The 14,661-nt window shown below is 52.0% G+C and overlaps 1 protein-coding gene across 1 annotated transcript in view; it reads right to left on the bottom strand.

The window, feature by feature from the left end:
- Positions 1–2,438: 2,438 nt before the first annotated feature.
- LOC116989892 (histone-lysine N-methyltransferase EHMT2-like) overlaps positions 2,439–14,661 on the bottom strand; it is a 38,175-nt gene continuing 25,952 nt past the window's right edge. The window contains exons 9-16 of the mRNA XM_033047447.1: positions 13,625–13,736; positions 11,944–12,086; positions 10,056–10,274; positions 9,439–9,525; positions 8,421–8,538; positions 7,421–7,534; positions 6,546–6,764; positions 2,439–2,476 (exon numbers count right to left, since the gene is read on the bottom strand). Of these exons, the coding sequence (XP_032903338.1) occupies positions 2,439–2,476; positions 6,546–6,764; positions 7,421–7,534; positions 8,421–8,538; positions 9,439–9,525; positions 10,056–10,274; positions 11,944–12,086; positions 13,625–13,736 (1,050 nt within the window). The remainder of the gene's footprint in view (positions 2,477–6,545; positions 6,765–7,420; positions 7,535–8,420; positions 8,539–9,438; positions 9,526–10,055; positions 10,275–11,943; positions 12,087–13,624; positions 13,737–14,661) is intronic.

Raw genomic sequence — 14,661 nt, 5'->3', positions numbered from 1 at the left:
CATTCTATCAACATGTGACAGTCCCGCCATCCAGGGAATTCACCTGGTGAACTTATGCTGCACTCCCTCAAGAGCAAGAATGTCAAGTCCAGTCACTTTTATTTCTATAGCACATTTAAAAACAACTCTCGTTGACCAAAGTGCTTTACATCAGTGCAGGTACTAACGTGCTACATACAATGGTCCATAGATCTAACAATACATACATAAATACATATATACAGCGTTCCCTCAGAGGACCTCAAGAAACGCTTGTGAGTAGAAATAAGTCTTTAGTCTCGACTTAAAGGAGTCGATGGAGGGGGCAGTTCTGATGGGAAGAGGTATGCTGTTCCACAGTCTAGGAGCTGCAACCGCAAAGGCGCGGTTGATCGCCCCTGAGCTTATGCCTAGACCGCGGGATGTTCAGTAACCCCAAGTCGGCCGACCTGAGGGACCTGGAGGTGGAGTGGTGGGTGAGCAGACTTTTGATGTAGGTGGGGGCAAGCCCGTTATGGGCTTTGTAAACATAAAGAAGGATCTTGAAGTTTATACGGAACCGCACAGGGAGCCAGTGGAGAGTTCCGCCAGGATCGGGGTGATGTGGTCCCTTTATCGGGTGCCCATCAGGAGTCTCGCTGCGGCGTTTTGGACCAGTTGCAGGCGGGACAGGGAAGATTGGCTGATGCCAGTGTAGAGGGAGTTGCAGTAATCTAGGCGGGCGGCGATGAATGAGTGGGTGATCTTTTCGACGTCGTCAAATTGGAGGAATTGTTTTATTTTAGCTATCGTCCGACGATTTGAGAGCAAAGATGAGTTTTAAGTCTCGACTTAGTCGATGGAGGGGGCAGTTCTGATGGGAAGAGGGATGGTGTTCCACAGTCTAGGAGCTGCAACCGCAAAGGCACGGTCGCCCCTGAGTTTATGCCTAGACCGCGGGTTGTTCAGTAACCCCAAGTTTTTGGGCTTCAGGGGGAGATAGAGTTGTGTATCGTCTGCGTAGCAATGGAAGGAAATGCCATGCCTTTACATGAACCCTGGGCATAACACACTGCCACTACAACTTCCTTCAACAAACAGCTCTGGGTCTGAATGTGGAATTCTGCGAGTGCCACGTATGCAAATTACAAATACAGCTTGCCCGTGCAGGAAGTTGAATCAGATTTCGGAATCAATTTCGAGATCCTTCTTTATGTTTACAAAGCCCTCAATGGGCTTGCCCCCACCTACATCAAAAGTCTGCTTACCCACCACTCCACCTCCAGGTCCATCAGATTGACCGACTTGGGGTCACTGAACATCCCGCGGTCTAGGCATAAGCTCAGGGGCGATCAACCGCGCCTTTGCGGTTGCAGCTCCTAGACTGTGGAACAGCATCCCTCTTCCCATCAGAACTGCCCCCTCCATCAACTACTTTAAGTCGAGACTTAAAACTCATCTTTACTCTCAAGCCTTTCTTGACATCCTCTGAGCGAGTGCTATATGTATGTAGTGATGTTTGTATTTAATCTATGAACCACTGTTATACTATTCTTATACCAATGCAAAGCACTGGCCAACGAGAGTTGCTTTATAAATGTGCTATACAAATTAAAGTGACTTGACTTGACTTGACTTCCACTGCACCTGGCCCGTTTCACTCCAGTTTCTCGCTTGATAGAGCTGCCAACATGTTTAAAACCAGTAAAGGGCCCGTCCCACTGAAGAGACCTTTTCCGCCCACTTGCCAGCACCCATCACCGTCGCCGAAAATGTTCGACATGTTGAAAGTCCAGAGGCGACCTGAAAAAGGTACGATTCTTTGGGCGCTACTCAAGACCATACAGGCGACATGTCGCGCGGGGGGGGGGGGGGGGGGGGGGGGGGGGGGACGCCTGTTTGGTCGTAAGTAGTCGCCCAAAGAGACGTCACTTTTTCTGGTCGCCGCTGGATTTTCAACATTTTGAAAAATTTCTGGAAACCTGCTGCGACAATAGACAATAGGTGCAGGAGGAGGCCATTCGGCCCTTCCAGCCAGCACGTGATCATGGCTGATCGTCCCCTATCAATAACCCGTGCCTGCCTTCTCCCTATATCCCTGGACTCCACTAGCCCCTAGAGCTCTATCTAACTCTCTCTTAAATCCATCCAGTGACTTGGCCTCCACTGCCCTCTGTGGCAGGGAATTCCACAAATTCACAACTCTCTGGTTCTGGACTCGCCCAACATTGGGAACATATTTCCTGCATCTAGCTTGTCCAGTCCTTTTATAATTTTATATGTTTCTATAAGATTCCCCCTCATCCTTCTAAACTCCAGTGAATACAAGCCTAGTCGCCAAAAAAAACGCGTAAGTGGGACAGGCCCATAAAGAGTTAACAGTCGACTGTCAGAGGGGAGCAGGTTCAAAGGAAGCACCTGCTTGCTCTTCCTCCACGTTTCCCCTGTAGCTAACCACTATCTACTTGATGTTTATGCAGCTAGCAGTCAGTGTTCTTCCCCTTTACTCTATCACTGCCTGCCAACAGAGCATGTTGGCGAGCTCACTGGGTCGTTCCGCTCAGCTGAGTAACATTGAGCCCACTGGCTGCACAATAACATCTTCCCCCTAGTCACAGGCCAAGATTCAGTATAGAGATAATAATAATAATAATAATAATAAATTTTATTTATGGGCGCCTTTCAAGTGTCTCAAGGACACCTTACAAAAATTGAGCATGTAGAGGAAAAACATGTAAGGGGAATGAAATAAGTAGTAGAGACATGACTAGTACACAAAGTAAAGACAGAATTCAATACAAAACACAATATGAAGCAATTAATGCACAGATGAAAAGGGACGGGGACGTGGGGCTAAGGATAGGCAGAGGTGAAGAGATGGGTCTTGAGGCGGGACTGGAAGATGGTGAGGGACACGGAATTGCGGATCAGTTGAGGGAGGGAGTTCCAGAGCCTGGGAGCTGCCCTGGAGAAGGCTCTGTCCCCAAAACTGCGGAGGTTGGACTTGTGGATGGAGAGGAGACCGGATGATGTGGATCTGAGGGACCGTGAGGGTTGGTAGGGGGAGAGGAGGTCAGTGAAATATGGGGGGGGCCAGATGGTGGAGGGCTTTGTAGGTGAGGACCAGGATTTTATAGGTGATCCGGTGGGAGATGGGAAGCCAGTGAAGTTTTTTGAGGACTGGAGTAATGTGATGCCAGGATTTGGTGTGGGTGATGAGTCGGGCGGCTGCGTTCTGGACCAGTTGGAGTCGGTTGATGTAGGTGGAGCTGATGCCAAGGAGAAGTGAGTTGCAATAGTCCAGTCGGGAGGAGATGAAGGCATGGATGAGTCTTTCAGCAGCAGGCGGTGTGAGAGAGGGTCTGAGTTGGCGATGTTGCGGAGATGAAAGAAGGAGGGTTTTAATGACATGGCGGATGTGAGGCTCAAGGGAGAGGGTGGAATCAAAGATCACGCCAAGGTTGCGGGCCTGGGGAGATGGGGAGGACAGTGGTGCCGTCGATGGTGAGAGTGGGGTTATTGATTTTGCTGAGTGTGGCTTTGGAGCTATGAGGAGGAATTCTGTCTTATCGCTGTGAGTTTGAGGAAATTATGTTGCATCCAGGTTTTTTATAGCTGACAAACAGGAGTTGATATGGGAGAGGGGGGGGTTGTGGGGGGATTTGGTGCCAAGGTAAATCTGGGTGTCATCAGCGTAACAGTGGAAGTCCAGATGAAGTGGCGGAGTATCTGACCAAGGGGGAGGATGTAGATGATGAAGAGGAGGGGGCCGAGTACGGAGCCTTGGGAACGCCTTGAGTGACTGCGGCTGTAGCAGAGGTGTGGTTGTGGAGAGAGATGAAGTGGGATCTGTTGGAAAGGTAGGAACGGAGCCAGCTGAGTGCAGAGCCTTCATATGCCGATGGTCTTTGAGTCTGGTGAGCAGGATGTATGGTTCACTGTATCGAAGGCTGCGCTCAGGTCGAGGAGGATGAGGATTTGAGGGAACCAGTGTCAGCAGAGTGAGGAGGTCGTTGAGGACTTTGAGGAGAGCAGTTTTCTGTGCTATGGAGGGGGCGAAAGCCAGATTGGAGGGGTTCAAGTAGGTTATACGCAAAGGAGGTGGGACTGAAGTGTGACAGCAACGATACGCTCCAGGGTTTTTTGAAAGAAAGGGGAGGTTTGAGATTGGGCGGTAGTTAAGTGAATGGAGAGAGGGATCAAGACCAGGTTTCTTTAAGATTGGTTGTAACGGCAGCAGTTTTGAAAGCGGAGGGGACATTCCTTGGGACAATGAGGAGTTGAAGGAGATTAGTGAGGTAGGGGCAGAGAACGGGGAGGCAGGACTTCAACAGGAGAGTGGGGAGAGGGTCGAGGGAGCAGGTAGTGGGTTTGGAAGAGCTGATGAGTTTGGAGATTTCAATAGGGGTGACCAGGTCAAACTGGGAGAGGAAGCAGTGTGGAGGAGGGGTAAGGAGGTCAGTGGAGATGTTGAAAGGAGGGGCCTTGGTAGGTGGTGGAGTAGATGCTGGGGAGTCGGGTACAGGGGATAAAGATTGATAGATGGTGCTGATTTTATCAGCGAAAAAGTGGAGGAATGAGTTGCAAAGATCCGGAGTAGAGGTAGGGAGAGTGTTGGCTCGAGGCTTGAGGAGGTTGCCCACTGTGGAGAAGAGGGTTCTGTGGTTTAGGCAGGGATCGGTGAATATGGAGGAGAGGTAGGTAGATTTTGCAGCAATGAGAGCATCTTTGTAGTCAGTGAGGTGGAGTTTGAGATACAGCGCGGATACCGGCCCACTGACTCCGCACCCACGAGCGATCCCCGCGCATACAGGTACTGCAGGCAGTGAAGAAAGCCAATGGCATGTTGCCCTTCATAACAAGAGGAGTTGAGTGCAGGAGCAAAGAGGTCCTTCTGCAGTTGTACAGGGCCCTAGTGAGACCACACCTGGAGTATTGTGTGCAGTTTTGGTCCCCAAATTTGAGGAAGGACATTCTTGCTATTGAGGGAGTGCAGCGTAGGTTCACCAGGTTAATTCCCGGGATGGCGGAAGTGTCATATGTTGATAGAATGGAGCGGCTGGGCTTGTACACTCTGGAGTTTAGAAGGATGGGAGGGGATCTTATTAAAACATATAAGATTATTAAGGGTTTGGACACGCTAGAGGCAGGAAACATGTTCCCGATGTTGGGGGAGTCCAGAACCAGGGGCCACAGTTTAAGAATAAGAGGTAAGCCATTTAGAACACTTTTCACTAAGGAAGAGGAAACACTTTTTCACTAAGACAGTTGTGAGTCTGTGGAATTCTCTGCCTCAGAGGTCGGTGGAGGCGGTTCTCTGGATGCTTTCAAGAGAGAGTTGGATAGGGCTCTTAAAGATAGCAGAGTCAGGGGGTATGGGGAGAAGACAGCAACTGGGTATTGATTGTGGATGATCAGCCATGATCACATTGAATTGTGAAGGTTGAGAGTTGTGAGTTTAGAAGGATGAGAGGAGATCTTATTGAAACATATAAGATTACTAAGGGTTTGGACACGCTAGATGCAGGAGATCTTTGGTTTCCTCCCACACTCCAAAGACGTTCAGGTTTGTAGGATAAGTGGCTTGGTGTAAATGTAAAAATTGTCCCTAGTGGGTGTAGAATAGTGTTAGTGTGCGGGGATCGCTGGTCAGTGCGGACCCTCGGTGGGCTGAAGGACCTGTTTCCGCACTGTATCCCTAAAGTAAACTAAACTAAAATGCAGAGAGCAGTCTAGTGCAAAGATCCTATTGCGGAGCAAGATAGACCACTCCTGCTAAATGCAATGGGCTGACGTGTAGTACGCAACGGAACGGAACGTGGGCCTTTTTTTCATCCATTTCAGTAACCCGACCCGACCCGCAGTGTAATCAACGTTGCGGGGGAACAGTTTGTGTTAATAAATTCAAATTCTGAAAATGAGAAGATTTTTACTAAATAACTTTTATTTTTACGAGGATGTTTCCGTAACCGGCTTCCATCTCCGCACTAGTATCCAATGGGATCTTTGGTGCGGAGACGTGGACACCCCAGTGTTTGGGCCCTGTACAACTGCAGAAGGACCTCTTTGCTCCTGTACTCTACTCCTCTTGTTATGAAGGCCAACAGGCCAAAACTGTACACAACACTCCAGGTGTGGTCTCACTAGGGCCCTGTACAACTGCAGAAGGACCTCTTTGCTCCGATACTCAACTCCTCGACAGATGGCACAATGGGCTAAGTGTTCGGCTGGCAACCGGAAGGTAGCTGGTTCGAATCCCGCTTGGAGTGCATACTGTCGTTGTGTCCTTGGGCAAGACACTTCACCCACCTTTGCCTGTGTGTGTCCTTGGGCAAGACACTTCACCCACCTTTGCCTGTGTGTGTCCTTGGGCAAGACACTTCACCCACCTTTGCCTGTGTGTGTCCTTGGGCAAGACACTTCACCCATCTTTGCCTGTGTGTGTGGATGTAATTATGTAAAGCACTTTGGGGTCAATGCAAGTTGACTAAAAATGTGCTATATAAATAAAGAAATTTAAATTTTTTTAATTTGTTGTAAAGGCCAACATTGGCTTTCTTCACTGCCTGCTGTACCTGCATGCTTACTTTCTTCATTATCTTCCCCAGTCCCGCCCACCCCAGCTGCCCACAGCTCTACCTGAAGCTCGCTGCCACTCACCTGTCCATCGGTGCTCTCGGTGGCCATACAGGTGTTGTTGGACAGCTCGGTGATCCGGTCGATCTTGGGTGCCTCCATGCGGCAACTACACAGGGGCAGCTCCTCGTACTTGTCCGTCTCCATGGAGCTGGCGTCGTTGGAGGCTCCTGATGGGCGGAGAGCGAAGGGAGAGTTCGGTCACAGGGAAAACCACCTCCAATTTACGCAGCTCCTCACTCTGGCCATGGAGGAGGCCCAGGACAGAAAGGTCAGATTCGGAATGGGAGGGGGAGTTGAAGTGCTGAGCCAATAGGCAATAGACAATAGGTGCAGGAGTAGGCCATTCGGCCCTTCGAGCCAGCACCGCCATTCAATGTGATCATGGCTGATCATCCCCAATCAGTACCCCGTTCCTGCCTTCTCCCCATATCCCCTGACTCCGCTATTTTTAAGAGCCCTATCTAGCTCTCTCTTGAAAGCATCCAGAGAACCGGCCACCACCTGAGAATTCCACAGACTCACAACTCTCTGTGAGAAAAAGTGTTTCCTCGTCTCCATTCTAAATGGCTTACCCCTTATTCTTAAACTGTGTGTGACCCCTGGGCCTGGACTCCCCCAACATCGGGAACATGTTTCCTGCCTCCAGTGTGTCCAAGCCCTTAACAATCTTATATGTTTCAATGAGATGCCCTCTCATCCTTCTAAACTCAAGTGAGGCAGAGGTTCACGTGCACCTCCTCCAACCTCAGCTACTGGGCCGGCGGGCGGTACGGGTACGACGTGAGGGGGGGGGGGGGGGGGGGGTTGATAGTGAGGGGCTCACCGGTGGGTTCTGGAGAAAGGCTGTTGTCGTTGGGGAGTTCCAAGGAGCTGAGGGGAACCTCTGTGTACTCGCTCTGTGCCGGGGCACCTCCTCCCCGCGCTGAACTGACCGCTGCTGACAAAGACACAACAACGGAGGGAGGTCAGGATGGTCGCACCATGCCCCAGTCTCTCGCCCGCCCGCCCCACACCGCCCACTGGACAGGTGTAGCTCGCTGCGGTGAGTGGCAATAAAAACTAAACGCAGAGGTTTGGCACGTTGTCATGCACAGATCCAAAGCCACGCCCATATACCCACGCCCACTGCCACGGGCACCCATGGCCTTGCCCAGCATTATTACCCTGTGGGGCAGTGTACCCAAAGGGGTGTGTGTGCGTGCGCATGGGTGCGCACACGGCTGTGCGGGTGCCTGTTTGTGTGTGTCCACGTGAGCTTGCGTGAGCATGAGCATGTGTGCTTGTGTGTATGTATGTGTGCATGCGTGTGGGTGTGCGTGTGCTTGTGTGCATGCGTGCGTGCTTTTGCAGCATGTGCCTACGTGCGCGCGTGCGTGTGTGTGTACGTGAGTGTGTGTACGTGAGTGTGTGTGCGTGAGTGTGTGTGTGTACGTGCGTGCGTGTGTGAGTGAGTGTGTGTACGTACGTGTGCGTGTGTGAGTGTGTGTGTGTGTGTGCGTGCGTGTGCGTGTGCGAGTGTGTGTGTGCGTGCGTGTGTGTGTGTGTGTGCGTGCGCGTGAGTGTGTGTGTGTGTACGTGTGCGTGAGTGTGCGTGCGTGTTTGTGCTTGCGTGTGCGTGTGTGTGTGTGTGTGTGTGTGTGTGCGTGAGTGTGCGTGCGTGTTTGTGCTTGCGTGTGTGTGTGTGTGTGTGTGTGTGTGTGCGTGCGTGCGTGCGTGTTTGTGCGTGCGTGTGTGTGTGCGTGTGTGTGTGCGAGTGCGTGCGTGTTTGTGCGTGCGTGTGTGTGTGCGTGTGTGTGTGCGAGTGCGTGCGCGTTGGTGCCTACCTCCACCCTTCCCCGGCTTGACGCGGTCCTTCCGCCTGCGCTTACGGCTGGGCTTGACCCACGGACTCTCGTTCTTCCACTTCTTCTTGCCTTTCCTCTTCAAACTGGAGCTGGAGCTCTGGTGGGACAAGGCAGTGGCCAGTCAGTGTGTATTGTGTACAGTACGCTCAGCAGCGCAGCGTGGACAATGTGGACAAAGCAGAGAAGCCTGGACACTATACTGCTTCTCTGCTTTGTTTTATGTGGTGGGGAGGGGAGGGGAGGTATCTACACTTCATAACAAGAGGAGTTGAGTATAGGAGCAAAGAGGTAATTCTGCAGTTGTACAGGGCCCTAGTGAGACCACACCTGGAGTATTGTGTGCAGTTTTGGTCTCCAAATTTGAGGAAGGACATTCTTGCTATTGAGGGAGCGCAGCGTAGGTTCACCAGGTTAATTCCCGGGATGGCGGGACTGTCATATGTTGAGAGAATGGAGCAGCTGGGCTTGTACACTCTGGAGTTTAGAAGGATGAGAGGGCATCTTATTGAAACATATAAGATCGTTAAGGGTTTGGACACACTAGAGGCAGGAAACATGTTCCCGATGTTGGGGGAGTCCAGAACCAGGGGCCACAGTTTAAGAATAAGGAGTAAGCCATTTAGAACGGAGACGAGGAAACACTTTTTCTTACAGAGAGTGGTGAGTGTAGAATTTTCTGCCTCAGAGGCCGGTGGAGGCCAGTTCTCTGGATACTTTCAAGAGAGAGCTAGATAGGGCTCTTCAAGATAGCGGAGTCAGGGGATATGGGGAGAAGGCAGGAACGGGGTACTGATTGGGGATGATCAGCCATGATCACATTGAATGGCGGTGCTGGCTCGAAGGGCCGAATGGCCTACTCCTGCACCTATTGTCTATTGTTTTTAGTATTGCTGCTTGTTTGTTCTGGAAACCTCTCCTCCAGCTGAGCCCAGGCCAGGGATTGAAGGCCTTGAACCAACCAGGAGATAGGACATGTAACTGCGCGACAACGACCTACCCGATCGGAGTGGTTTCCGGAACCTTCTAGCTCCTCCTCGTCATCCTCGACGTCGCTCAGGCGGTCCTCACCAACGTCGCCCTCCGTCTGCAGGAAGGAAAACATTCTTGGGTCATGGGGGTGAGGGAAACAGGCCCTTCGGCCCATCTTGTCCATGTTGCCACCCTGGGCTAGACCCATCCACCTGCTTGTGTCCCTGCACATAGGGTCATGGAGTCAATAGACAAGGAGGGAGGGAGGGAGGGAGGGAGGGAGAGAGGGAGAGAGGGAGAAAGAGGGAGAGACGGAGGGAAGGAGAGAGGGAGAGAGAGAGAGAAAGGGAGGGAAGGAGAGATATAGAGAGAGGGTGAGAGGGAGAGAGAGAGAGAGGGAGAGAGGGAGAAAGAGGGAGAGAGAAAGAGGGAGAGAGGGAGAGAGGGAGGGAGAGAGGGAGAAAGACGGAGAGGGAGAGGGAGGGAGGGAGAGAGGGAGAAAGAGGGAGAGGGAGGGAGGGAGGGAGAGAGGGAGGGAGGGAGAGAGGGAGAGAGGGAGAGAGGGAGAGAGGGAGAGAGGGAGTGGGATTGAGGGAGGGATTGAGAGAGGAGAGTAGGGCGGAGAGCAGAGTGGCGTGAGATCACCTTGCTGGACTTGTCGGAGTCGGCCCTGCCATCCACGGAGTAGCTGTCGTAGAAGAAGCTGTAATCATCGCCCACCTCCGCTGCCCACGGGTCCACGATCTCCTCCTTGTCTTGGCTTTCTGCCTCCTTGGAGAGGTCCAGCACTGGGATGGCAGCGGCTCCACTACCAACGGCCTTCATCTCGTGTCCCCGCGCCCTGCTCAGCGCTTCAGCCGCCCCCTGCAAGCAAGCGCACACACTCCCAGAGTCACAGCGTGATCCAGCGCGGAAACAGGCCCTTCCTGCGGCCCTTCCTTCCATCTACACTAGTTACAGAGTGATACAGTGTGGAAACAGGCCCTTCCTGCGGCCCAACTTGCCCACACCGGCCAACATGCCCCATCTACACTAGTCATGGACTGATACAGTGTGGAAACAGGCCCTTCAGCCCAACTTGCCCACACTGGCCAACATGTCCCCATCTACACTAGTCACAGAATGATACAGTGTGGAAACAGGCCCTTCCTGCGGCCCAACTTGCCCACACCGGCCAACAATGTCCCAGCTACACTAGTCCCACCTGCCTGCACTTGGTCCATATCCCTCCAAACCTGTCCTATCCATATACCTGTCCAACTGTTTCGTAAACGATGGGATAGTCCCAGCCTCAACTACCTCCTCTGACAGCTTGTTCCATACACCCACCACCCACTGTGTGAAAAAGTTACCCCTCAGATTCCTATTAAATCTTTTCCCCTTCACCTTGAACCTATGTCCTCTGGTCCTCGATTCCCCTACTCTGGGTAAAAGACTCTGTGTATCCACCCGATCTATTCCTCTCATGATTTTGTACACCTCTATAAGATCTCCCCTCATCCTCCTGCGCTCCATGGAATAGAGACCCAGCCTACTCAAGCTCTCCCTGTAGCTCACACCCTCTAGTCCTGGCAACATCCTCGTAAATCTTCTGTGCATCTACACAAATGTCTTGACCCGAAACGTCACCTAGTCCTTCGCTCCATAGATGCTGCCTCACCCGCTGAGTTTCTCCAGCATTTTTGTCTACCTACAATATTAGGCAATAGACAATAGACAATAGGTGCAGGAGTTAGGCCATTTGGCCCTTCCAGCCAGCGCCACCATTCAACGTGATCATGGCTGATCATCCACAATGAGTATCCCGTTCCTGCCTTCTCCCCATATCCCCTGACTCCGCTATCTTTAAGAGCCCTATCTAACTCTCTATTGAAAGCATCCAGAGAATCCTGGTTCTGTACTCCCCCAACATCGGGAACATGTTTCCTGCCTCTAGTGAGTCCAAGCCCTCAACAATACTCTAAATGCGGTCTCACCAACGTCTTATACAACTGCAACATGACCTCCCAACTTCTATACAATACTCTGACTGATGAAGGCCAATGTACCATAGAAACATACAAAATAGGTGCAGGATTAGGCCATTCGGCCCTTCGAGCCAGCATCACCATTCATTGTGATCATGGCTGATCATCCCCTATCAATAACCCGTGCCTGCCTTCTCCCTATATCCCTTGATTCCACTAGCCCCAAGAGCTCTATCTAACTCTCTCTTAAATCCATCCAGTGACTTGGCCTCCACTGCCCTCTGTGGCAGGGAATTCCACAAATTCACAACTCTCTGGGTGAAAACGTTTTTTCTCACCTCAGTCTTAAATGGCCTCCCCTTTATTCTCAGAGCCTTGCCAGACATACCAAAAGCCTTGTTGACCACCTTGTCTACCTGCGACTCGACCTTCAAGGAACCATGCACCTATACTCCTAGATCCCTCTGCTCTACAACACCACGCAGAGGCCCGGCCATTCACTGTGTGGGTCCTGCTCATGTTCGACGTCCCAGACTTACCCACCGCGGCTCGTGCCCCCTGCTCACCGAGCTGACGGATGCCCTGGCGCCGTGACCCCCTCGCATCGGCCCCAGCGGGGGGACCTCCTTGGCCATCTCTTCCTTCAGGAGGCTGTTTGCCCTGGCCGACTCCGGCCCCAGGCTCTCTGGCCTGCGTCTCTTGACCAGGCCTGGACGGAACACACGACATTGATTAGTACGTGTAGTGTCAGGGGTCAATAGACAATAGACACGAGACAATAGGTGCAGGAGTAGGCCATTTTCCTTCCAGGATTATGCTCCTGGACGTCGGGGTCACCACTGTAGCGGGACGCGCAGGAGTCCAGCCAAAAACTAATCAATAGACAATAGACAATAGGTGCAGGAGTAGGCCATTTGGCCCTACGAGCCAGCACCGCCATTCACTGTGATCACGGCTGATCATCCCCAATCAGTACCCCGTTCCTGCCTTCTCCCCATATCCCCTGACTCCGCTATCTTTAAGAGCCCTATCTAGCTCTCTCTTGAAAACATCCAGATAATTGGCCTCCACCGCCTTCTGAGGCAGATAATTCCACAAACTCACCACTCTCTGTGAGAAAAGGTGTTTCCTCGTCTCCGTTCTAAATGGCTTACCCCTTATTCTTAAACTGTGTGGCCCCTGGTTCTGGACTCCCCCGACATCGGGAACATGTTTCCTGCCTCTATCGTGTCCAAACCCTTAACAATCCTATATGAATGAAGAGGAAGGAATCTTATATGAAGGTCAGGAAGGAGATGGGGAGGAATTTCTTCAGTTACAGAGCGGTGAACCTGTGGAATAATTTGCCACAGAAGGCTGCGGAGGCCAAGTGATTGGGAATTTATAATCTAACGTGGTGCCGACAGGCAAGAGGCCGAAGCAAAGAAGTCGAAGCCAAAGAACGGAATGGAAACGAGGCCGAAACGCCAATAAACCAAAAGAGTCTGAAGACGAAACGCCTACTAACCGAAAGGATGGGGGGCCTAAATGCAAACTAACCGAAAGGGCGGGACGCCTAAAAGCCAACGAACCGAAAAGCTGCGTTGCCTAAAAGCAAACTCACCGAATGGCCGCTCAGTCGAAACGCCACCTACCCGAACGGCGGCGTCGCCTACAGACTGCCGCTCAACAGAAAGTCCAATAACGGACTTGCGGGGGCGGGACTTGTCAGCGATGGGTCCAGACCCCTGCGTCCATCACATCACTGACAAGGCATGAACATTGTCCCAAACCTCCGCTCCACCCGACCCGCAGCCCGCGGAGGGTGGACGTAGGAGTGGGGGCTGTCCCGAGGGATGCGCATCTTCAGCCGCTTTCAACTTGGTGCTTGGGTTCAGATTGCCCAGTCACCTATGGCTTGTGTGGGAAAATGAACCACACGCTCCTGTCTCCCCCTTCTCTCTCCCCTCTTCTCACTCTCCCCCTTCTCTCTCCCTTTTCTCTCTCTCCCCCTCCCCTCTCCCCCTCTGTCTCTCTTCTCTTTCTTCTCTCTCTCCCTTCTCTCTCCCTCCCTTCTCTCGGTTAGTAGGCGTTTCGTCTTCGTACTCATTCGGTGTATTGGCATTTCGGCCCGGTTTCCATTCGGTTCTTTGCCTTCGACTTCTTTGCTTCAGCCTCTGGTCTGTATGCGCCATGTTTCCAAGGCAGACCAAGTTAGCCCGATATACGGGATGTCCCGGCTAATACGGGACAGGTGGCAACCCTTACCTGTGCTGCCTTCACCTGGCCCTCTGCCAGGTAGCATGTCAAACTGTAGCTGGGTGGACTGCTGCATCGAGCCGCTGCGATCCAAGTCCCCTTTCATCTCCACAAGCTTGATCTGAAGAGGGGGAACAGTAAAGCAACACATTGTAAGCGGCCGAAGGTGCGCATCCCTCGGGGCAGCCCCCACTCACCCATGACCACCCTCTGCGGGCTGCAGGTCCGGTGGAGCGGAGTTGTGGGACAATGTTCATCCCTTCACAGGGATGGCATCAGCTCCTTCTTTGTGCAGTGTTCAGTCCACAATCGACAGCCCCATACCCACTTGTTCAATGTTATCCCACATTCTCAACCACTCCGCACCACCAACCTCATGGGAGAACCTCGGACTATGTTGACCTTGCACTAAACATTATTCCCTTTATTCCGTACAAAATCCTATCTTAACCTACCTGATGTCCCGGTGACCCAGCACTTCAACTCCCCCTCACATTCCCAATCTGACCTTTCTGTCCTGGGCCTCCTCCATTGTCAGAATGACGCCCAGCAGAAATTGGACGAACAGCAACTCATATTTCGCTTGGGTAGTTTACACCCCAGCGGTAGGAACATTGACTTCTCTAACTTAAGATAGCCCTTGTTTTCCCTCTCTCTCCATCCCCTTCCCCTTCCCAGTTCTCCCACCAGTCTTACTGTCTCCGACTACATTCTATCTCTGTACCACTTCCCTGCGTTTGGTCCATATCCCTCCAAACCCGTCCTATCCATGTACCTGTCTAACTTTTTCTTAAACGTTGGGATAGTCCCAGCCTCAACTACCTCCTCCGACAGCTTGTTCCATACACCCACCACCCTCTGTGTGAAAAAGTTGCCCCTCAGATTTCTATTAAATTTTTTCCCCTTCACCTTGAACCCATGTCCTCTGGTCCTCGATTCCCCTACTCTGGGCAAGAGACTCTGTGTATCTACCCGATCTATTCCTCTCATGATTTTATACACCTCTATAAGATCTCCCCTCTTCCTCCTGCGCTCCATGGAATAGA

Source organism: Amblyraja radiata, chromosome 30 (genome assembly GCF_010909765.2).
Source record: "Amblyraja radiata isolate CabotCenter1 chromosome 30, sAmbRad1.1.pri, whole genome shotgun sequence".
In the NCBI taxonomy this organism is placed as follows: Eukaryota; Metazoa; Chordata; class Chondrichthyes; order Rajiformes; family Rajidae; genus Amblyraja; species Amblyraja radiata.
Note: the sequence above shows the minus strand (reverse complement) of the source record. Positions and strands in the feature narration are given on the sequence as shown.